The 25453-nt window shown below is 42.0% G+C and overlaps 1 protein-coding gene across 2 annotated transcripts in view; it reads left to right on the forward strand.

Moving 5' to 3' along the window:
* The window catches only part of stab1 (stabilin 1), a 113843-nt gene that overhangs the window by 49706 nt on the left and 38684 nt on the right, over positions 1–25453 (forward strand). For both annotated transcript variants that reach the window (XM_023954693.2, XM_023954694.2), the window contains exons 31-46: positions 1879–1956; positions 3028–3129; positions 3416–3520; positions 3791–3925; positions 4192–4320; positions 4400–4453; positions 4594–4707; positions 6403–6598; positions 6805–6900; positions 6980–7025; positions 15584–15663; positions 15745–15870; positions 17395–17468; positions 18096–18167; positions 18473–18592; positions 18672–18719. In XM_023954693.2, the coding sequence (XP_023810461.1) occupies positions 1879–1956; positions 3028–3129; positions 3416–3520; positions 3791–3925; positions 4192–4320; positions 4400–4453; positions 4594–4707; positions 6403–6598; positions 6805–6900; positions 6980–7025; positions 15584–15663; positions 15745–15870; positions 17395–17468; positions 18096–18167; positions 18473–18592; positions 18672–18719 (1575 nt within the window). The remainder of the gene's footprint in view (positions 1–1878; positions 1957–3027; positions 3130–3415; positions 3521–3790; positions 3926–4191; positions 4321–4399; positions 4454–4593; positions 4708–6402; positions 6599–6804; positions 6901–6979; positions 7026–15583; positions 15664–15744; positions 15871–17394; positions 17469–18095; positions 18168–18472; positions 18593–18671; positions 18720–25453) is intronic.

A 25453-nucleotide genomic window follows, 5' to 3' on the forward strand; every position in this document is an offset into this window, starting at 1 on the left:
AATTCCATAACTGGGAGCAGAGCGATGGAAAATTCTATTTAAAGGCTGTGTCACACAGCCACTACATACAATTTGCGCATTTTCCACATGAAATTTCGGTCTTTCGTGATACAAGCGTGATATGCGTACAGTGGGTCAAAAGTTATTGGTCAGCCACCACTTGTGCAAGTTCTTCCACTTAAAAACATGAGAGAGGCCTGTTTTTTCATCATAGATATACAGTACCTCAACTATGAGAGCCATGAGAAAAAAAATCCAGAAAATAACATCGCCTGATTGTTTAAGAATTTATTTGTAAATTATGGTGGATAATAGCTATTTGGTCAATAACAAAAGTTCAACTCACTTTATACATCCTTTTCTGGTAATGACAGCAGTCTTCACAAGGTTTTCTCAAAATGTTTCTGTTTTTTTGGCCCATTCCTCCATGCAGATCTCCTCTAGAGCAGTGATGTTTTGGGGCTGTTGCTGGGCAACATTGTTTTACAACTCCTTTGAAAGATTTTCTATGGGGTTGAGATCTGGAGACTGGCTAGGCCATTCCAGGACTTTGAAATGCTTCTTATGAAGCCAGTCCTTCGCTACCCGGGCAACGTGTGTTTGGGATGGTTGTCATGATGAAAGACCCAGCCATGTTTCCTCTTCACTGCTGATGGAAGGAGGTTTTCACTCAAAATATGACGATACATGGCCTCATTTATTCTTCCTATACACGGATCAGTTGTCCTGGTCCCTTTGCTGAACATCAGCCTCAAATCATGATGTTTCCACCGGTGTACTTTACAGTAGGTCTGGTGTTCTTTGGATGCAACTCATTCTTTCTCCTCCAAACACGACGAGTAGAGTTCCTACTAAAAGTTCTATTTTGCTTTCATCTGACCATAGGACATTCTCCCAATCCTCTTCTGGATCATCCAAATGCTCCTAGCAGACTTTAGACGGTTCTGCACATGTACTAACTTTAGCAGGGGGACACGTCTGGCCCTGCAGGGTTTGAGTCCCTGGTGGTGTAGTGTGTTACTGATGGTAGCCTTTGTTACTTTGGTCCCAGCTTTCTGCAGGTCATTCACTAGGTCCCCCGTGTGGTTCTGGGTTTTTTGCTCACCGTTCTTGTGATCATTTTGACCCTACAGGGTGGGATCTTGTGGGGATCCCCAGTTGGTGGGAGATTAAAAGTGATCTGGTTTGTCTTACATTTCCTAATAATAGCTCCTACTGTTGATTTCCTCACACCAGGCTGCTTACCTAATGCAGATTCAGTCTTCCCAGCCTGGTGCAGGTCAACACGTTTGTTTCTGTTGTCCTTATTCAGCTCTTTGGTCTTAGCCATCGTGGAGTTTGGAGTGTGACTGTTTGTGAGTCTTTTATACATTTAACTAGTTCAAACAGATGCCATGAAAATAGGTAACGAGTGGAGGACAGAGGATCCTCTTACATATGATAGAACTTATGATAGAACAGTAACACAGTTCCATCTTACATAACTCAGTCCTTTGGGAATCTCAGATTTTCAGTTTTTGTCTTTTGGAGGTACCATGATCATCCTTCTGTCAGCCTTCTCTCTGTCATCCTGCAGGGACAGAGAAGGCCCCCACAACCGTTCCAAAACAGCTTTTTTTGGAACTAAAAATTGAGGTCCAATGGAAAGAAAAAAAGATATATGAATCTATTGTAAAATTATTTGGTTCGAATTATAGCATTTTTAATCCACAAGAGTCTTTCGAATTATAAGGGCTACAAAAATAATGTGGATATAAGCAAAATCATGAGACAAACATATCTGAAAATCTGTTTCCAGCAGCATCAGTTTTTCCTTTTGCCAGCCTCCTCTGTGAGCTGGATTCTCATGATGGTGTGGTCATGATTCTGTTGCTACAGACCCTTCATGTGGGGAACGCCTCCATCCTCACATATAACCTGCCTGCCATCAACGGATACATCCACATTGTCAACCAGGTACGGACACAGCAGCCGCTCAGTGGTCCTCAGGGGGTCAAACTACACCTGGGAAAAGGTTTGCTTAACAATCTGCTCAATTTTATACCGAGACTGTCTCAAGAAACGACAAAACCAAGAAAAAAATAAGAAGGAGAAAAATATATTAGCTTTTGTAATCTAGTTCAGTCTGTTCAAACAATATTTGATAAATTCAAGTGTTGTTGAAATGATCCTGGTTTGATGAAAGAGCTTTAAAAGCAGATTCCCCCTTTTCCAGATGCAGATCAGTTTAATTCTTTTTCAGTTCCTTGTAAAGAAGGACAGGAAGTGTCATTTTCCTGAGCATCCTGAGAAAGGGCAACTACTTGGATGTCTCAAACTGGTGGGGTTATGGTAAAGTGCAGAGGGTTTTAATTGGTAATCAGATGGCAAATATGGGAGTAAACAGTTATTCATCCAAATGAGCTATTATAAACTAAAGAATAAACTAAAGAATATATATATATATATATATATATATATATATATATATATATATATATATATATATATATATATATATATGACAAATGGTGCAGGCTCTGGTTGCAGACTTACAGAAGCCCAGAAACAGCATTTTCAGATATTCAGATTTACAACATAGACCAAAAGCACTAATTCAAAGTCTTTCAGTACTGGTGCAACCGAGGTTCAAAAACAGAGGACTATAGTTTCTTACACAGACACAGAAAGGGCAGCCTAAACACTGAATGTGATATGCAGGACACTACCCGTTCTTAAAATGTCCGCACATACCTACGGTCACCATTGGTCAACTTGGATGTCAAGAGTGTTAGGTGAGGGAAGCGGGTCCAGATACAGATGTCACTCAGTTAGACACATAAACTCATGCAAATGTATGCAAAAAGGAAAAGTGCAGGTCGACTCATGTTTTACCCACAGATGGCGTTAGTGGATCATCTGAAAGCTTCATGCTAAATTCAGCTGGATTTATGACATTGACCCACTTGGATCATTCTGGTTTTTTTTTTTTTTTTGCCTGTCTGGGTTTGCATCCATCATGTTTGTGTCATTGTTGGTTGTGTTCAGGTTCTTGCACCCCCATCTTCAGACCTCCCACCTGAGCCTCCAACCCTGATGGCCTTTTTGAACACCTCCTCCAACTTCACCCTTTTCAGACAGTCTGCTCTGGTAAGGATATGAAGGGAGCCAGTAAGGACAAGTGAAGAGCTTGGGGGGGGGGGGGGGGGGGAGATACAAAATGACACTAATCTGTAAGTGTTGAAAGGAACCATTTCAAACGGTTCATAACGTTTGTTTAAAGTCAACAGCTGAATAAGGTCAGAATCTTTCTGTATGTTTAAAGAACATGTTTAACTGGGCAATACTTTGTCAGCTCATCAAGTAGTTTGTGAGGGTTGACTGAAATCTGTTTTCTTTAAGTTTTTTATGACAATGTGTTCTGATTTTTTTCCAGATATACAACTTGTCCGCAGATCTGGGAAATTTGGATTTTACTGTCTTGCTGCCAACAGACGAGGCCATCAGAAAGCATCTGGGCAGAACCAACTCATCTGTTCTGGTTTGTTCCGCATCCAGTGCCTCATGGCTGATCTGCAGAACTTAAAGATCCAGAGATCCAGACATGCCTATCAGCACAAAGTTAGAGGAAGCATAAAGAACAAAATACAGTTTTCTAATGTCCCAACAGATCTACCGCCCCCGTTATGGGATTTAACCTTGTGAAAAGCTAAACATAACATATTTGTGGCAAAAAATATTTTGCTGCCTGGCTCTTTTCTTGGGAACATTCTCTGAGTCCCTCTTGTTTTTGGGCCTCCTCTGTTTACAGAGCTCAGATGTGTTTCGGTACCACGTCATTCCCAAAGAACTCCTCCACCTTGACCACCTTCACGATGGCTTGCAGAGCAGCACTCTGCTGGGAGCTGACTACCAGGTCCAGTTCCATCTCAACAACAGAAATCAGGTACCAGCCAAACTGACGAGGTTGAAGCGCTGACGGTAGTTGTCACATCAGCTCTTGTTCGGGATTGATATTTGACTGTAACTGTCAATCTGTGGGGATCCTTACATAGATCCCCACAGAGAAGAAAGAGGAAAGAAGGACAGAGGGTCAAATATAGGAAAATCTGAAAAAAAAGGAGGAGCAAAAGGAGACCTGCAGAGCTTCAAGATTGTTCTCATTTATCCCTTTTGACTGTTCAGCGGCTTGTTTCTCATTATGTCCCCCAGACATTTGTGAACGGCATACCTCTAGACAGTGGCTACTTTGAGACGCAGTACGGTGTTGTCATCATTCTGCAGCAGGTCCTCAAAATCAGTCGCAACAGATGCAGCAAACATGTCGCCCTACAAGTCAGCGTAAGGAAAAGAACCCATTCAGGCAAACAGGGAGATGAAGAAAAACCAAACTGATGAGTTTTTTTGTCTCTGTGTGCAGGGAAGGTGTTCAGACTGTGATGGATCTCCTCGATGCCTCTTCAGCAACACACCAGTGAGGATGCAGTTCCAGAATGAGTGGCTTTATTTGCCATTAAAAATGTAGCTGTGTGACAAAAAGCCAGCACAGCAGAGATGATGTTTGTTTTCTGTTGCTGCTTTTAGCTTGTTTTCTGTTACTGTGTTCTGCTGCAGATCAGACCACAGTTTCCACCAAAAATGAAGTCCAACTGCAGGTTTAGGAAGAGGATCGGATCCAGGAGGAAGTTTGTTCCTGGATGTGTCATGAACTGTCTGCGATTCACCACGGTCAGCTGACATTCCCACTTCAGTCTAAGTCCTGGACCTGCAACTGTCACTTTGCGGCTTCAGGCTGGACTTAAAGTTTCTATGCAGAAAGAAAAAAAAGTTTTCTTTTTTTTTAGACTAATTTTACTCATACAAACTCTATCAACCCACTCACAAATAGAGAGATTTTTAGAACTGTAACCCATGAAACAAGATGTGAATAAACGTTCACTTTTATTTTACTAAGAAAGCTTCAACTTCAAAGCAATCTTCAAAGCTTGGCTTTGTCTAGCTTCAAGATATTACTCATACAAGGAAAAGAGCCATTTATTTCATGCTTTTTTAAAAAGATACTTTTTTCTAGTTTCAGTTTTACTTAACCCAGTGTAGGGCTAATATCCAAACAGGATAACTTCACTGCCATGTTCACAGAAGTGACAATTCTGTGCTTGTCCTTTCAACTACTCTCTTGTATCTCTGCAATGATGTTTGCATCCTAACTCAAGTTGTGTAACATTTCTCTTTTAGCAAAACTTGTAGTTTGTCTTTCAAATAATCCAGTCCTCTCTGAAGTCTGACCTCTGCTGGAAAAAAACATTTCTGTCCTCACCAGCTTTCTCCTGGTTTGTGGTTGTTTATTGCATAGACCTGCTTGACTGTAGGGAATAGTTTTCAGTGAGAGGCTTTAACCATTCTTTGACTTTTTTGTCCCACCCTTGAGGATTTGGGCTTGGAAGCAAAACATTTTCAGTTAATAAAGAAAAGCATAGGTATTTCAGGTGATGAGTAGAAAACTGCTCTCAGCAACTGGGTGGCTCAGTTGGTTAAGTGTAGGACTGGCACATGGGAAATCAGGGTTTGATTCCTAGGGGGCACGTTGAGCTTCATCTAGTGTAGGTCCTTAGGCAAGACCCTTCCCAATACTGCCTACCATTACCGGTCTAATTGACTCCAAATGAAGTCAATTCAGTCACCATTTTTCCGCAATATGTCCGTCGCCAAGTTGGAACCAGACGTCCTCAGTAACCCATGATTGGTCAGTCTACATTTCTATGACAACTTCTCTCTCAGAAGTAAGCATGTTAGAAAGCCACAACCCTTCCACTGAAAGTCTCTTTAGTAGGACTACCAGCTGTGTCTCCACCTGAATTCTGCACAACTCAACTGATGGTCCCAACCCCATTTATAAGGCCAGAAATCACACTTATTAAACCTGACAGGGCACACCTGTGAAGTGGAAAAAATATTTCAGGGGATTACCTCTGGAAGCTCAAGAGAATGCCAAGAGTGAGAAAAGCTGTAATCAAAGCAAAAGGTGGCTACTATGAAGAACCTACAATATGACATATTTTCATTTGTTTAAAACTTTTTTGTTATAATTCCACATGTGTCAATTCATAGTTTTGATGCCTTCAGTGTGAATCTACAATTTTAATAGTCATGAAAATAAAGAAAACTCTTTGAATGAGAAGGTGTGTCCAAACCTTTGGTCTGTACAGTAAATATGTATGTCTATATATATATATATATATATATATATATATATATATATATATATATATATATATATATATATATATATATATTTACAGAGGGATGCACGTTTGTTTGTCTCCTTTAATTTTCTTATTATTTTTAACTGATCTACATCCAAAACTGCTTGACATAATTCAGTAACAACCTGTAGGTGTCAATAAATCTCTGTGTGTCCTGCAGGATCACTCTTGTTGCCCAGGTTACTATGGTCACGAGTGCTTTAAGTGCCCAGGAGACATTGGAAGTGTGTGCTCCAATCATGGAAAGTGTCTGGATGGTATCCATGGCAACGGGGAGTGCCAGTGCTTTGAGGGTTTCCATGGCACTGCATGTGAGGATTGTGAGCCTGGACGCTATGGAGTCAACTGCTCCTCAAGTGAGAGTTTATCTTTGATGTCCTGTTTTATCACCGGGGGAACAATCATAGAAATACATTTTTGTTAAAGAAATCTATCAAGTTGTTGTGATAAAATTACATCTAATGATCCCAAGATGACAGCAACGAAACTACTAACCCGTAACACACCACATGAAGTTAACAGAGATGGATGTAAGAACTGTGTGTTCTCCTCTGTGTGGCAGAATGTGTGTGTGCTAACGGGAAGTGTGATGATGGACTGGCGGGAAGCGGCAAGTGTATGTGCCATAAAGGTTGGAAAGGAACCTCCTGTTCTGTGGGTGAGAAATCATACAGAAAGGGACCTGAGAAACTACTAATGTTTTTTCTGAGCTTTAAAATGATGTTTGTGCATCGCAGAGATAAAGGACGACGCCTGTGGGGGTGTGTGTGACGACAATGCCAAGTAAGTCCACCCATCAGTGTCTGGCTGGTTTATCTTCACATTTTCTGTTTACAAGTTTACAACAAACCTGTTTAAACCCAACTGCCATGATGCCACTAACAGAAACAACCACAGAAACCGATTTAACTGGGGGGGGGGGCTCAGTCAGATTCTTGAGCTGCTAACAAGACTGCTAACAAGACTTTCAGACGAAAGCCTTAAAGCAGGGGTGGGCAATTCCAGGCCTCGAGGGCCGGTGTGTCTGCATGATTTCCAGATACTCTTTCCCTACTCATGGCTGATTACCTGGTTCAGGTGTGTCCAGCCAATCAGAACATGCCAGAGCAGGGTATGCTGGAAAACATGCAGGACTGCGGCCCTCAGTGCCCACCTCTGCCTTAAAGCTTTCAGGAGTGACTGACAGTGAATGTCTATAACAGGCGCTGATGGTTCCTAGGGGTGTTAGTAATAATCGTTTCGGCGATTAGGGCTGGGCGATATGGCCTAACAGTAAATCTCTGATTTTTTTTTAATTCGATTTCCGATATCTTCCTGACCCCCCCACTTAAGGTACAAACGGCAGACCACTTAAAGCAAATTTTGCTTTTATTTAATCAAAAGCAAGACAAATGTAACCCCCATTTCTGAGATGAATAACAAATAAATGAACAGACTCTTGGAATCAAAGTCCCAGCTGAGTTTTGAGTCACACTTTGTAGTCTAGACGAAAAAGGAGATAAACATTCACCGTGAGAGTAGCACCATTTTCTAAAGGATTAACAATACAGCTCATATCTGGGGTCTAAGGTTTTAATTAAAATAAGAAACCCCGTCTTCTCCACGGTATATATGGGTACCATGTCTTTGGCTATATGCAAAGCGACCGCTTCGGTGATTGTTCTCCACCGTGCCCCTTTCTTAGGGATGGGTACTGAGCCCCGGTATTGAACGAGCCCCGGGGCAACATCCTTCAAGACCGCAGTCTCCGTAAGATCTGACCTCAATTGGAGGCTTGACTGGTCGGGGTCTCCGCTGAGGCAATCGGCGGTTGCCCCGGCTGGTTGGCTGCCTCGGTCCCGTTGAGGCCTGACCAGAGCTCTCCCAGGGGTGGCGCCTGGGGGCGGGGGCCTGGGCTTGCTCGGGGGGGCGCATTCTGGCTCCTCTCTCTCTGTGTGGGGTGGGTGGTGTGGGGCCTGGGGTGTCGGTGCCTCGGGGGATGGGATCCCTGGGCTGGGGGGACCTGGACCCTATGCTGGGGGGGCTGGGGGACGGCTGTTTGACCACTGGGGGACAGTCTATCAGCTGTCCCCGACTTACCCCCTTCCTCATATAATCTCATATTAGGGTGAGGGGGTGGGGGATTTAGCCTGCGTGCACCTTGGGGGGAGGAGCTACTTGGCAGTGGTCCACCTTTCATGGTTGCTGTATGGAATGGGCCCCCCTCTTTCTCTCGGTTTTATTTGCACCTTAGACATGTAGGGCCCTTGGTAGGGGGGGGGGGTGCTTGGAGATCACTGCCAACGAGCAGCAGATGTCCTCTTAGCGCCCTACCCGCCAATTTTAACTGCACCTTAGACATTTAGGGCCCCTTAGTGGGGAAGGTGATGGGACGTCACTGTGAGTAATCAGGAGATGTCCCCTCAGTGCCTTACCCGCCAATTTTAACTGCACCCCCTTAGTACACACACCCTTTACTCCTCCAAATATACATTCTAAATGCACATACATGCACACAAACACCCTCAGAAACACACACGCATTTAGCATCTGTCCCCTACCCCATCCCTGGTAGGGGGTACTGTGCTCTTGGCAACGGTGGCCCCGTCCCCTGGGTGCTGGTTTTCTGGGCCCGGAAGTGCTCTCCTCATGCAGGGAGGGGGATCCCTGAGCTCTCTGGCAAGGCCAAGAGCCGGGGATCATATCACGCCTTAGCCGGGGGTGTCCGAGTCCCTGTGGTGTGGGTTCTGGTCCTTGCCCCTGAGCGCTGGGCCTCGTCAAATTTCCAACGGTGTGCGAGTCTAGTCGGGCCAAGTTTACAAACCCCTTGTGGGCTCCCTTTTCTCCTGGGTGCCCTCCTCCTGGGCGGGGGCGGCTGGCCCCTGCCTTACTTTTTCCTGGACCAACCGTGGGCCGGGTGGGTGGCTGCCTGGAGCGCAGAGCGGGTCTCCCTTGGGGGGTCCTGGCCCGTACCTGGGGATGCCCAGAACACCTGGGTGGTGATGAGGTGCTCGTCTGGGGCTGCAGGCACTCTTCTTGGGTGGGGCCCGTCGTTGGGCCCCACCCAAGAAGAGTGCCCGCAGATAAACATCCAGCAACTTGTTGCCTTATGCTGCTTCATGGTTTTACCCCCCCCCCCCTTATAGTCACCCTTCTACCCCCCCTCCCCCTCTAACATCCCTCTCTCTTCTTCCCTCCTTTCCTTTTCCGTCCGGTCCAACACAAAAGATTTTCAAATACGATTAACATGAATAAAGTTTGGCCTCAATTACAAAACGGGTTTATTCAGACATACCTCTGGTTTGTGAGAAGATTAATAAACCCTGTTGTTAAAGTAAAATATGTCCAACACAAGAGGCCTTCAGCTCTCATCTGTCTGCTTAGCTGTTGGACAGGACAAGTTATTAAAAAAAAAGAAAAAATAGATCTGATCTCAACGGTTCTGGTATTGGTACTGGAGAAGTCGCCTTTTTTGTGTTCCCCAAGATATAAACCAGAGGTGTGACGGTGTGGGATTTTTGATCACCGAGCTGATGAAGCAGCAGGAGTCGCAGTTGACCGCACCCCGCGCCTCAGTTCCAAACAACAGATGATTTCATTCCTTTCTTGGGAACAAACTTCCCGTTCTCACTGGCAGCCATGCTGTCGCTTGCCATACCGCCGTGTGAAACTAATGCTACGGAAGCTCTGGGGAACCAAAATACCGCCATTACACAAAAACTCGATTTAGCTATTTTTTAAATCGCCCGTAACAAAATATTCAAATTAATTCATTCAATCGATTTTTCGCCCAGGCCAATCGGCAATATATCGCAATAGTTCATTTCGCGATATTTGTATGGATTCAAAATGCTGTCATAACGATATTTATTCAATTATTTATGAGCGTCCTTCAGCACCTGACTCTTGTTTTCCACTTAAACCTCCGGCCGCTAGTTGGCAGCAGAGCACACGGAGCCTCTTTGAGCAGCTCTACACTGCACAAAGAGAACTACATGGTGTCAGCGACAAGCAGCTTGTTTTGTTGTTATGAGACATGAACTACTTAGGTCTTACTTGGGATGAGCACCGAACCGAAACTCTGTTCCATGATGCTGTCGGTATCATAGAATGACGCTGATTGCGGTACTTCGTAGCAGCTCAGATTAGAACGAGTGAAGCACAGCAACTGCGCAGCTCATGCATAGAGCATCAGCCAAAATGCTGTCGGCAAAGTAGCCAAAGTTCTGCGGAACCTCACAGCAATAGATTCTTGTTCAGCAACCTGATTGCCAGCGTGATGTGTACAATGCTCTGAAAAAAGGCTAAAATCGTGGTGATGAGTGGTGAAAACCATGTTTACTTCCACGTGTGAAAAAATGAAGATGCAGCGCAGCAGTGCATGATGAATTTCAGAGAGGAGTCACCCTGTTCTTTATTAACTCTTTGTTAGACAAAAACATCGTCACAACTGACACTGACACCTAATGGTGAAATGAAGGAATTACAACACTCCCACTTAATTTCACATTATTTAGAACCTTAAAGACAAAACTCTTCTGTTCTCTCTCTTCACAAAAACGACTAGATAATTAATAGTTACCTCTTTGAGCAAACTTGAATTCCAGGTGTCTTTTTTTCAAACTCACTTACTGTATCCTGTAACCTTAAGAAACTTAATAATCTCCTTTCCTTTAAATTTCTCCTCGACATATTAATTTTCTTACAAAACAAAATATTTTATGATCAGGACACATTCAGAGTTCACCTGTAAAAAATATTCAACCATTCTCACAAAAAACAAAGTCCAATCTCTCCTCATAGACTTTCAAACCTTTGTTTAGTCAACGGCTTAGTTGAGATTTCTGCCTTCATATCTTTTGTTGGACAATATTGTAGTTTTATTTGTACATTTTGCAAGCTTTTACGGATGTAGTGAGATTGGATGTCTCTGTGCTTGGTTCTGGAGGGATCCACTGGATTTTTTGCAATTGCGATGGCACTTTGGTGGTCTTCCAGGATCACTGTGGGCGTATCCTCAACTCCAAGATCAGCCAGTAAACATCTCAGCCAAACTCCTTCTTGAGCAGCTTGACTAAGTGCAACATATTCAGCTTCTGCTGTTGAAAGTGCAACTGTTGCCTATTTCTTGCTGAGCCAGCTAACCGCTTCTCCACTCAGTAGAAACGTGTTGTTGAGCGTCGGCCATCTTAGTCACCCGCCCAATCTGCATCTGAAAATCCAATTAAAGATCCAGAGTCTGACCATTCATATTTAAGGGCAAGATTCACTGTCCCTTTCAAGTATGGAAGTATCCTCTTCACAGCAGTCAGATGAGCAGTATTGGGATCTGCATTGAACTATGAGACAGCATTCACAGCTTGAGCTTTGTCTGGTCATGTGGCTAATAAAGCATACAGCAAACTTCCCACCATTGACTGGTAGTTTTGTTGGTGTACTGGTTTACTTACACCATCACTTTTTTGAGCATCACGTTGGTTGTTACAGGATTAGCATTTTCCATCCCGTATTTCTTAAGTATGGCTTCAATATAACTCTTCTGATGTAGACAGACACATTTCTTCTCTTTGTCTTGGACCACAGAGATGCCCAGGATGTAGGACAGCTCACCCATGTCCTTCATCTTGTAGCGCTTCTTGAGAGCTGCCTTCAACTCGTTCCTGCTCTCAGTTGACTCTGTTATCAGAATGAGATCATCCACATGAACTGCAAGTATCGCCAGCTCCTGTCTTGATCTCACAAACACACAGGGATCTGATGTGCTCTGTTTAAACCCAAGTTCCATCATGAACTCTGTGAAGGCTTTGCTCCAGCAGCGAGGAGATTGCTTCAGTCCATAGATTGATTTTTTTTAGTTTGCACACCAGGTGTTCCTGTCCTGCTTTGATGTATTCTTCTGGTTGCTCAATATAGATTTCTTATTCCAGGCATCCATTTAGAAATACAGTTACAACGTCCATCTGATGAACATGCAGATTGTTTTGATTTGCAAAAGACAGCAATGTATGAATAGAGCTGAAACGTACCACTGGTGAAAATGTCTTATCACTGTCATCACCATACAACTGTGAGTAGCCTTTGGCGACAAGTCTGCATTTGTATCTCTCCACTCTTCCATCACTATGATGCTTGACTTTGAACAACCATCTTGAACCTACAGCTTTTCTGTCTTTAGCTAAGTCCACTAGATCCTACATCTCATTTTCGAGCAGCCACTCATATTCCAGGTCAGCTGCATCCTGCCATTCTTTTGCATTTGTCTGTCAGTCTGCCCCAATGCAGCTGTGGCTACAACCGTAGCTACCATCACCAAGTATGAATGAGGAATGAATGAATAATGCACACAATGTAAGCGCTTTGAGTGATTTGAAAAGCGCAGATAAATCCAATCCATTATTATTATTATTATTATTATTATTATTATTATTATTATTATTATTATTATTATTTGGACTCATCAGAGCTTCTTTCATTGTGAGTGGCTCTGTCATACAACACATTTTTGCGTGATGATCAACAACGACTGTATTAGAAAACTCGTCGTATCCATGTCTCTTTGTAGCCTTTTTGGTTCTGTCGCTTTTTCTGACAGCATCATCAGCAGTGACTTTGTGTGTTTCATTCTCATTGTGTCCACAGTTACTTCATTCTCTGGGTGGGGCCCTTCTGCACCCTGTTTCCATTCCAAGTCTGTTTCATTGAAAATGATGTCCCGGCGGATTAAAATCCCTCTTTTCTCTTCATCTTATAGGCGATAACCCTTAGCGTTGTTTGCATAGCCTACAAAACGAAGCTTCATAGCTTTTTTTTCCAGTTTTTGTCTTTTTTCATCTGGGATATGTGCATAAGCAATGCATCCAAGCACCCTCATGTGACTCATGTCACGTTTTTTTGTTTTACACCATCTCTCATAGGGTGTCTCTTGCTTCAGCACAGATGTAGGCAGCCTGTTCTGAATGTAAGCTGCTGTAGCTACAGCTTCTGCCCAATACATTTTTGGCAATTTAGCACGTGACAGCATAATTCTAGCTGCTTCAACTAAAGTCCTGTTTTTTCTCTCTGCAACACATTTTTACTGTGGTGAGTGAGGTACAGTCACTTCATGTTGGATGCCTTGAGCTTTCAAATATTCTTGAAACTCTCTTGATGTGTACTCACCCCCATTGTCTGTTCTGAGTCTTGTAACAGCTTGTCCACATTCATTTGTGGATGTTCTTTCAAATTCTTTGGATTCAGTCTGCATGGGACCACAGACATCACTATGAATCAGCGGCAGTCTGTGTTTGGAACAAATCCCTCCAATCGACTTGTATGCCTTCCACACATCCCTCACAGAAAGAAACCTCTGTTTCTGTGGAGAAGTCTACTCCATTCACCAGATCTTTTAGTTCTTTTCGCTTGGTAGTGTGGCCCAGCCGGTGGTGCCATAGGTTGGCTTCTACAGGTAAGTCCTTTTTACCATCCAGGTGATAAAGTCCATCAGCTCTTCGTGTTCCCATTCCTTAAGAGTTCCAGTTTTTCCACGTATGTAACAGCGAGACTTCCGCAACTGCACTCTGTTGCCTTTCTTGGTGGCTGCTCCCACTGGAAATAAATTCCCCAACAGCTTTGGAACCTACAGCACATCACACATTGTGACATTTTTTACATCACTTATTATGAAAGTCATTTTCAAGTGGACGTTTCCCATTCCTAGGGTGTCAACCATCCTGCCGTTACAGAGCTTCACAGACTGTGCTTCTGTGAACTGCTGGTAATCTTGAAGAATGTTGTTATCACACGTTATGTGCTTTGATGCTCCAGAATCTATTAACCATTCAAAAGCACTTTCACCTTCTGCATCGTCATATGTCATGCTTTTAGCATTATGAGTTTTCTTTTTGGCCTTGTACTTCAAACTTGGACAGTCACGTTTAATGTGACCTTCCTTTCCACATTTATAACACCGCCATGTGGTTGGTCTTTCTGCTCCAACTGTCCTGGAGTTGTCCTGTACACTTCCCCAGCACTGAGATGACATGGCTGGTGCACCACCACCACCTGAGCTAGCACCGCTGTAACCTTCATTTGCATTTACTCGCTTTTGCTCTTCATTTATTAAGGCTTGTTGAACAAACTGAAGCATCAAATTGTCGACCTTTGTCTCTAATGCAGTGACAATGGTGGCATAACTAGATGGCAGACTGCCTAAAAGTGTTACAACTTGATCTTCTTCTCTTATAACTGCTCCTATAGGTGATAGCTGATCAGTCAGTTTCTTCCTTTGCTTCAGATGCTCACTTAATTGACATCCTTCCTTCATTTCACATTGAAAGAATTTTTTCTTAAGGAACAGTTTGTTTGCCAATGTATCTGTCTCAAAATGGCCTTTATGCGAATTCCATGCTTCCATGGGAGTCTGGCAGCTTGTTACCAGGTAAAGCTGGGGTGTACTCACGTTCAGCTCTAACGTGGAGAATGCTTTCTCTCTCTGTCTGGTAAACTCTGCTAAGGCACATTCTTTTTTTTTTCTTGTACTGAAAACATTTTTCTTGTGGAAATCAGACAGACTGTTCCCTTTAAGACCAAATACATTTTAAGTTACCAAAATAAAAGTGCTGTGAATTAACTTGGGTAAAAGCAACCATGCGTAACATTGTGATCATTAAATAAAATGAATTTTACCCTTTTATTAAAATAAAAAGGCGTATTAACATTCAGATAGTCTTTTCTAAGTCATACTCCTAAAAAAAAGTGTTTCGGTACAATATCCCAAGATGTACCGTATCGTGGGATCTGTATCGTTTAGCCAAACTCTTGCAGATACACACCCCTATCTCTTTCTGAAAAGATTTTGTTTGTCCAAAAGCTAATGGGTTGAGATAACTTTGGGGATTTACATTGATTAGCTGTCTGGCCCCTATGCTGACACAGCACAATTCATGGAGGTCCTTTAGTACTGGACACCCATTTCATCTGCATCCGCCTGCTCCTGCATGACGTGATCACCATACGCAAGAGTAAAGATTCATTATGTTTGTGCCAGTCTGCTCCAAAAGCTCCTATTACTTGTTTAATGCTCTTTTGATGCTCATGCGCTCCCAAGCAGTCTTAACCCTACTAACTTCCATTACTTAGATTTGTGTCTTATGAACGTTCTGAAGTATTTTTACTCAATATGCAAAAAAATTAACTCATATAAAAGACAGCACCCGCACACTGGGGAACATCTACACTTTGAAACATGGTGGGTAAATTAACTCAACTAAAAATAAAAGTAAACCTTCCAACAGCGATGTGAAGTGTGAATCCATCCAGACCAAAGCTGCTTCACTGTGATGTAAATCAGCTGACTTGATGCTCAAAACCTGTTCTCTGTGTAGCTGTGTCACCGGGCCGAATGGGTTAGCGGCGGCCTGCCTGTGTGTTGCAGGGTATGAGGGAAATGGGACGCACTGCAAAGGTACGAACACACAATCAAATGCAATCATATGCAGCCTGTTATCACATGCTTCAACAGATCCTGGCCTCTCCTCTCTGTTAGAGATGGACCTGTGCAGCAGGTCCAATGGTGGATGTTCAGAGTTTGCCATCTGTACAACGGTATCAGCAGGAGAGAGGACCTGCTCCTGTAAGGAGGGCTACACAGGAGACGGAGTCGTTTGCCTCGGTAACAGAAGCTTTCTGATGTCTACAACTGTCAATGAAAACCCTTAACACTTAACGCTTTATCTTTTGACTACCGTAACTCTTGCGCAAAAAATATATGAATAATAAATAATTAATTGAAGTTTTTCTCATAATTCAAAGTAATATGCAATTCTCCATTGACAATTCAATTTCCAATTTGATCATGCAATTTGAAAATACATTTTGCAATGTAGAATTTGGTGCTACACTCTGTCATCAAGATCTCCAGCAGGAAGTGGAGGTGGGATTTAGCAAATTTAGGATGGTGGTAGGCCCCGCCCTGATGAGTGTCTGACAGTTTGCATTTCAATTTGAATTTTGACACAGATGAAGCGCGATGCTATACATATGAAAAAGCAACACCTGGGGGGCCCGTTTTTAAATTTAATTTTAACCTTGACACAAAAACAGCATGTTAAATTGCAATGCAATAGATTTGAGGTTAAATGAGTTTTAAGGCAAACAATGTCTTTTGATTTAATTTTTTGTATTGAATTGTAAATTGCAAAATACATTTTCATTTGAATTATGGGCGGCCAAGGTGCAGCGGTAGGGCAGTCGACCCATGATCGTAAGATTGCAGGTTCGATTCCCGCCTTGCACACCAATGAGTCAAAGTGTCCTTGGGCAAGACACTGAACCCCACCTTGCCTCTGGTGGGAGGTTGGCGCCAGTGTTCGGCAGCGGAGCCGCCATCAGTGTGTGAATGTGTGTGTGACTGTAAAGCGCTTTGGGCCTCGAAGAAGGTAGAAAAGCGCTATATAAGTATACGCCATTTACCATGGCACCAAAAACCCATGACAATTTGAAACACAACTGTTTTTGCTTTTATTTTACATTTTATTTTTTAATTTGTAACACTTAATTGTTATTTTTTATATTGGATTCTAAATTGCAAAGTGTATTTTCTTATTCCATGCCTGAATTGTAGAATTGAATTAGAAATTGCAAAATGCATTTTCAAATTGCATAGAAAAATTGCAAGTTCATTTGGCAACTGAAAACTGCATCTTACTTTGAATAATGGGGGAAAAAATGTTCATGGCGATGAACCATTATGCAACACGTCATAATACATAAGTAATGTGTTGCATAATAGTGCAAGACATACACACCCACGTGCACAAGCATGCACGCACGCACGCATGAACGTACGTACATACATACATACATACATACATACATACATACATACATACATACATACATACATACATACATACATACATACATACATACATACATACATACATACATACATACATACATACATACATACATACATACATACATACATACATACATACATACATACATATGTATATACACACACACACATATCTCAAAGGTTAAATATTTTTGGATGTCTGGGTGGATCCGTAATGGAAGTTATACATTTATCCTGTAGACTTGTTTGTGTAAATCAGATGATATGATCCCCACCATCCACAACATGTTTGAGCAGTTTGGATCCTGCCCTTAAAATGTTTGTTGGTGTTCACAGAGATTGATGGCTGCCTGGTCAACAACGGAGGCTGCCACAAGGCAGCAGACTGCACCAGAGCTGGTCCCAACATTGTGAGAAACACTGTGCTTCAAAACAATGTTTCAAGTCCAAGTAGACACTCCTTAATTAGAAGTTGCTGTTTTTTTCAACTGCTTCAATTTTTTGGGGGAAAAACATCTCCATTCCATTTTTTGGCTATCCAAGCTGAAACATGCTTTTTGCACCCTTAGTGTAGTGATCTTTGTTCACAATTCATTATATCATTTTAAAAGTGTTTTTGTAAAATGCTTACAATAAAAAATAGCCTAAGTGTTAATATGTGACAGGGTTGGGCACGTTTTTATTTCCATGCAACCTGCACTGCAGCTCAGCTGCCAATCCTACAAGTAAAGGAGTGGGAGACTTTTTCTGCCAATGTGAATTGAGAGAAAGCATTGACAGTATTGCCATGTCATCATTGTGCATGAGAATTTGTTCTCTGCTGATCTTCCTGGTTAAATAAAATAAAAAATAAACGAAATGTACAGATTGAACACAAATTTGAATGAGAAGCAAATTGTGTCCCTTTTTCTGTTGTTTTAAGTAAACATCCAAGGACTTTCGAACTGTGTGTAATTTGTTTTACATTCTGGAGTTAATACAGAATTTAATTGACTACCAGCCTGTTTGACTGAGTGTTGACTTTCTTTTCTTTTTAGACGGCCTGCACATGTCAGTTGGGCTTCCGAGGGTCGGGAAAGTTCTGTTATCCTGTCAACCCCTGCAGTATTGTATGTTTCTTCTTTCTTTAGAAATTTTAAAACAATGCCATTGTAGTAGATTGTATTAAAATGTACTTAATGTTTAAAATATTCAAATCACTCCTTTGATTCCTTTTTTGTGGCTAAATTTCTTTGGTCCCATTTTTTAAACACATTTGGATCTAAAAATATATGTGAAACATTCATTATTCTAGAATCAATTATGGATTTCTGACTGTCCTGCGGTCGCTTCATCCGACCTCTGATCTCAATCTGAAGATCCAACAACTGTTGTTTGTGTGTGTGCATGTGTGGGGGTGTTTGTGTCTACACAGAAAAATGGCGGCTGCAGCTATTATGCTCGCTGTGAGTACCTTGGACAGGGAAAGAGGAACTGCACCTGCTTGATAGGCCACATAGGGGATGGCTTTGATTGCAGGGGAACTATAATAAATGTAGGTCATGTGACCCCTGTTAGTCTGCCCATATCTTTGCATCACACACCTCCAGCAACTCAAGTTTTTTGTCTTACAGGAGGTGTACCGGCAGTCTGAGAATGACATCTTTCTGCAAATGTTAAAGGTTAGTAGTTGCCAGAATGTGCTTAGAAGCTCTCAGTGTGAGACGGTAGAGCTGCAGGTATCTATACTAAAGTGGCTGAGAGCTTCATGTGTGTCAGTAGTTTGAGGTTTGCTCAGACTATTTAATGATGCTCCATCAGCCTTGGTGGTGGTTCAATTCTGCAGCCATGTTCTTTCTATATGGGTACTACCCAACACTATAAGCTCAAACTGTGGCCTATAGCACCGGATTTACTCAAAATTATTATTACGCCCTGGTGTGTCATGACTAAAAATCCCTTCCTTGTTGCCTTACAGTAGATGACAAGTGTGCTGTGTCTCAACGATTTTATTATATTTGTCATCTTTCTGTTCTTACGGTCTGAACCTCACTAAGACCAACTCTGCTGATCAGCTCTAGCTATCCTAGTCAGCTCAGTCCTTCAGAGGTCTTTAGTTAGCTGACAGCTTGTTAAAAAACTCTTGTTGGAGAAAGCCACTGCTGGTTTTGTGGCAGGTGTGTCTGGTGTGTGTTACACAGTGGCCCTGAAGTGCAAATATCAACAAATTCAATTAAATTGTATTTATATAGACCAATATTACAACATAGTTGTCTCAACGGGCTTCACCAATAGTACAAAACATAAAATCATAAAACATAAAACAATCATAAGACACAATAGCTAAACTAAACAGACTAAACCAGTGATTATAAAACTTTTTCTCTTGTTCCCCCCTTTGGAGGAGAAAAAAATATGTTCATGCCCCCACCGCGAAAAGACTGTGACAAGAAAAGCCAAAAATGTTTAACTTTAATACCATTTCAAAATCCCAAACTTTCCTATTACTAGAGACTAGAAAAAATAAAATAAAGGATCATTCACTTTGTAAGAACAATAACGTTGAACCTATGTGCGAAAAGGAAACAAAAAGTTGTGTTGATGGCTGCAATGTGCCTGCTTTGTGCTGCACATCTTTTAAAAACGAGGTTGCAGGTTTGTTACTGCAACTCTCAAGTCATGGTCAATACTGAGCCAAACTCTGTTCTTTGTTTTCAAAGTGGCAACAGCAGAAAAGCTTATCTCACAAAGATGGGACATAGCAAATGGAAGCAGAATGCCCACAGCCTTCTGCCCCATGAGTGGATGCTCCCTCTCCACACCCAGCCAGAATTCAGTGAGTTTCTGTCCTGGAAACCTCAGGGTGGATGGAGTCTGACGTGAACTGATCCTCCTCAGCAGCTCAAATCAGCAGGTGCTGAATTGGATTGACCTACAGTGAAATGGATCTCTTTGCCAGTTGTATTGAGCACAGTTGTCTGGGAAATATTTAAAAAAGAATCCTTGCAGGGAAAAAATCTGATCAGTTGCAAAGAAAGTCAGGTGTAGGTATCCAATCCGTACTGGTCGCATGTGCGAGGCAGCATTAATGTCCGTAATTATTGCCGTAAACAATAATTACGTCTTCAAATGTTATGGGATGTAAGACCCACGGATATGCGGTCCCGAAGCACGGTTATCTATGTTCCGCCGCAAAAGAATTCTGACGTCCAAACATTAGTTAGCCCTGCCAATTTCCCAATCATGTCCCACCGGGTGACTCGCCGCCCCAGTCTGAGAACCACTGGACTAAACTAAACTGGGCATCCCTGCCCTCAGACCCCTCTTTTTGCTGAGGAAAAACCTGATTCAAGAAAAAAAAGAAGAAACCTCAGGGATGTCCACATGAAGGAGGGATCCTCTCCCATTTGAGTGTGTACTGGCAGGAGTCTGGCGACAATACAATATGTATAGTGATACATCTCAAGTTTCACTCATTCTCCTCTGAAGCCAACTATAAAGCACCACAATCACCGTTTCTATATGGTACTGGCAGCAACGTGGCAGAGAGTTTTGATAAAATACCCATCTCAAGCAAAATCTAAGTAGAGCATGACTCATAGCAACAAAAACTGCAGGGCTGACTGAACATTTAGCATTACACTCAAGCTGATTCTGACGAGAATTCTTGTTTTAGTGTGGTTTAGAGCTGCTCAAAAAGGCTCAGTGTGCTGTGCTGCCTACCAGCGGTCTGGAGTTTAAGTGGAAAACAAGAGTCAAATGCTGCGGGACGCTTGTAAATTAAATGAAATAAGTGTCGTCTTGACAGCATTTTGAAGCAATACATTGATAGTATTGCCAAATGAAACTTAACACTAAACAATAAAGGTCAGTAAGAAACCTCTCACAATAACACAAAGAAACTTTAAGGTCAAAGGGGTCGCTCACTCTGGGATGATCGAAGGAATCTCCAGGCTGATGTCCCAGGAAGAAGATTACACATGAGGTCTTTTAGCTCAGGAGGCCCAAAAAGAATTAGGATCAGCATCCAACTCCAGCCCAACAGGCAAAATCCAAATCCAGAAACACAAAAACAGTCATGGCAATGGGACGAAACACATGGGTGAGGGCAGAAAACATGTCAGAACATTCAAAAGGCACATAGGCTTGGCAGGCTGGAGCAAAAGGCTTCAGGGACTTTACACTCTAGCGCCTGGTAGGGTAAGAAAGCTGCTTTAGTAGAGGAAGCCACAGGTGAAATGAGTGAAGCAGTTAGCAGACACAGAGTGCAGACAGCAGAAGGAGGGAGAGAGACCAGCTGCTCAGGCACAACACAAGCAGGACTCTAAACAACCTTTTTTGATGACGGCCATTTCCACAGGCTAATGTTTTTTTGGGAAAAATACAATTTCATATATTTTGTCCCTCCTTTGTGTCCAACATATCACATAATACCTCATCCAGCCTCTGTTTGGTCTTTGCCACCTCCACCTTGAGCTGCATCTCCCTGTACTTCTGTCTTCTGTCCTCTCAGTGTCCCATTTTTTCTTAGCAAACTTTTTCCTCTTAACACACTGCTGAACTTCTCCATTCTACCACCAAGTCTCTTTATCTGCCTTCTTCACCTCACATGACTCAGCAAACATTTCCCCCGTTCTCTGCTCCGCCCTAATCCTCTTCATCTTTCTCACCACCAGAGTCATCCTCACACCACTATCCTATGCTGTCCTGCTACAGTGGAGCAAGCACAGCAGGGGCTGTGGTAGTGATACAGAGAACACATTTTGTGTGCAGAATTCTTCCACCTGAATTTTATATGCTTGTAAATAATGGGCCTTCAAAGACTGGTCTCCCTTCTGAGTTGTCCCTTTTCATTGTTCTCTAGATCAGTGTTTTTCAACCAGTGCGCCGCGGCGGCACACTAGTGTTCCGTGAGAGATGGTCAGGTGTGCCGTGGGAAATTACTAAGATTTACTGATCTGAAAACATTTATCATCATCAGAATATCAGCTCTGCGTTCATCAAAGAAGGCTCAGGTTTCACAGAGTAGTTTCCTAACAGCTTTGTGGAGCTCTTCAAAACAAATGCACTGGATCTCTCACCATCTTCCATGTCTTTCATAAGGAGGACGAAAAAACGTCTGACAGTAGCTCCTCCCATGCGCGGTGGGAGCGTCAGGTTATTAACACACTTTTGGACAAGCAGGATGAGCAGCAACTTTAGAGCCATTTCCTTTTTATAATACAGAAGAACAGTTAGAGTCTGCAGGAAAAGAATTCCATATAGAACCAACTCCACAACCAACCTGTCCAGGAACCTGAGAGAATCTTTTCCAGAACAGAACAGATCAATACTGACAGAAGAAAGCAGAACAGCTTCTCAAAGCTGAGACACATGGTTTTCTAAATGTCAAACTTTACTGTGAATTAAGGTCTTTTTTGTGGTTTATTTTGTTTGACACATTTTGCTGTGGTTGCAGTGTTTTGTGTTGTATCGCTACAAATTTGTTTAAAAAAGAAAAAGTTAAACTTTCATATACCAGGTTAAAAGCTGAATTGTAACATAGCCGTTTTTGTTTTTATTATTTATTTGAAAACTTATATATTTATAATAGCATATACGTGTCAAACACGTTTGATTTGTTGTCCAGGATCACTCAATTCACAGACAAGTAGGCATATTATTATGGAGGTTGGTCAGTTTGCAACGTGACAAGAAAAACATTAAATGATTCTTACAGTTTGCTGAACACTATTGTGATTGATAGGTGGAAGTGAAACATGCAGCAAAGATTTTATTTTATATTTGAAAAAATAACTGAAAAAAAGAACAATGCAGGGAAGATTGTTCAAGAGGAAGATTGCAAGTGAGGATGAGGATGTACAAGGTGTAATTAGTAGAGAAGAAGAAGAAAATGAGAAAAGAGGTTCATTTATCAAGTTCTTTAGTACCATAGTTATTTAAAATATTTTGTCCACAAAGCCCTGTCTACATTTTAATTTATAGTCAAGATTTATTCTCAAATGCATTTATCTATATTAGTGGTGTAAAGAGTCATTTTAACAATGACTCAATTCATATCATAATTTGTGTTTGTTGATCTGATTCATAGTCAATATTTGTTCATTCTGAACGATCCAGTTCACTGACCTTAAATGGATCCAGAACATCTTCAGCTAAAACTTCAACCAGTGTGAGATAAATACCTGCTACTGAACAGTGCAGGTGAAGTTTTCCAGATTTCTTGTATTTCTTAAAGAAAATCAAGTGTAAATGAAATATGAGTACAAACAAACAAGAATGAATGTCAAATCCATTTACATTTTAGTTTCCTAAAGTTTCTTAAGTTTCTTCCTACATTTTTCCACATCTAAAGAATCCAAAGGGAACATTCTTAGAACATTCTAGACACTGGATGGTCACATGACTTTATTCAAAGTCTTTCCACTCATTGGACTGGAATGATGGACTGATCAGTTTTTGCTGACATCACATGTGTTGTCTGTTGCAATGCATTTGGTCGTTTTTACGTTAGAGTAAAATAAACCTACCATGTCTCAATCCAAATGCTATTTTCCAAGATCAATCATCATCAATGCATCTCATTTTAAAACAGTTTTATATTAGTATAGTTCCATTTGATTCAATTAACAACTGGAATCAGATCAGTTTGGTTGGATAAATCAATTCATAGATTAATACATTTAAAAAAATGCTGTGAAACTTGTTATAGTACCTGCATCAACAAAAATCTACTTTCATCCTTGTGTGTAAATCAGACTGACAGAGTCAGTGCCTCACCAGCCACAAACTTCACCACAGTCACATTCTGGCAGGTGCTGAGGAGGAAATGACTCTTTCAATCTGATTTACACACATGAACCCATTTATTTGCCACACATTAACTGAGCTTTACTGCCCTGCAGTTTTCTCAAAGTGTTCTGCAGCTTCTCATATTCTGGATTCCCTAACCTTAGAATTTTTACCTGTAGTTAAACAACGTTGATTCAAGGTTTTGACTCACTCTCTATCATCTGTGATTCTACTATCACAGCCTGTTTTTTGTGTGTGACATTGCTACATTAATTGGTTGTTACGCAAAACACATAAGAAAAAGAATTCCTGAGACCAGGTATAGTGTTGTGAGGATGTGGAGTTAAAAGTTGTTTTAATGAGCCTGCATCCATCCAACCACATATCAATGAGCTGCTGTGCCTTATTGTTGCTCTTTTACTCTGTTTACATCCCTTAATGCGCTTTTTTCTACGCTGGCTATTTCGGTCCAGTTGTTCTGCTCCGAGCCTATCCAGACTGAGGAAACTCTGAGCCAAAAGGAGCTCAGTCCGATTGAAAACAAACCAGGACCACCTCCAAAGATGAGTGTGAGAGCCAGGGTCTGCTTGGATGTATTCAGACTGAACATTTGTTCCAGATTACCTGGAAAAACAAATTCTGGTTGACTTTATGCAAACCAAATGTGTCCAGTCTGAATACACCTTAAGACTGAGTGTGTCTACTGAGACTGAGTCTGAGTTCATCTTCTTTTCTGGATTTGCGTGTGAGGTTTTGGGGTGGGATTTGAGTCAGGAAAAATGGGAGGGGCCTGTACATCAAAGATATTGTTTTCACCTGGAAATGTGTTAAGACATTCTTTTTTTTTTTTTTTTTTTTTTTCTCAACTTGTCCTGTCCAACAGCTGGGCAGTCAGATGAGAGCTGAGGGCCTCTTGGGTTGGACATATTTTACTTTAACAAGAGGGGTTATTAATCTTCAGACAAACCAAAGGTATGTCTGGATAAACCCCTTTTGTAATTGAGGCCAAACTTTATTAATTTCAATCATGTTTGAAAATCTTTAGTGTTGGACCGGACGGAAAAGGAAAGAGGGGAAGAAGAGAGAGGGACGTTAGAGAGAGGGGGGGTAGGGGGTGATAATAGGAGGGGAAGGGGGGTGAGACCATGAAGCAGCATAGAGCAGACAGGTTTACTGGTTGTTAATCATTATGGTAAGGTTTAAATGTAAAAAAAAAAAAAAAAAAAAGGGCGGAGCCTGTCCACACACACACTCAAATGTTATAAACACACCTGTTAGTTGCAAAAATGTCCACCTGTCGACACGTACACAAAACAGATAGTGTTCACACACGCATACTTATGCTTTAAAACCAACTAGTGTGAAATATTTCAGTCATTCAGTCATGCAAACTGTTAGTGCAAAGGTGAGCTAACACCTGTGCTCAGGTGAGTGTTTATGTTCTTCTAAAATGGATGGTGGAACGTGGAAAGAAGGAGGGAGAGTGCCCAGCCATCCCCACCCCAAGACCCCCACCGCACCAGCAGCGGCAGCCGGAATCCCCCCAACACCACACGGGAATCGGCAGGGAACAACCGCCGCCCGGGCGACCAAGCCCGCCACCCAGGCCAGGGCCAGCAGGGCC

This window comes from Oryzias latipes, chromosome 5 (genome assembly GCF_053564925.1).
Source record: "Oryzias latipes strain Hd-rR chromosome 5, Olatipes_Hd-rR_3.1".
Lineage (NCBI taxonomy): Eukaryota > Metazoa > Chordata > Actinopteri > Beloniformes > Adrianichthyidae > Oryzias > Oryzias latipes.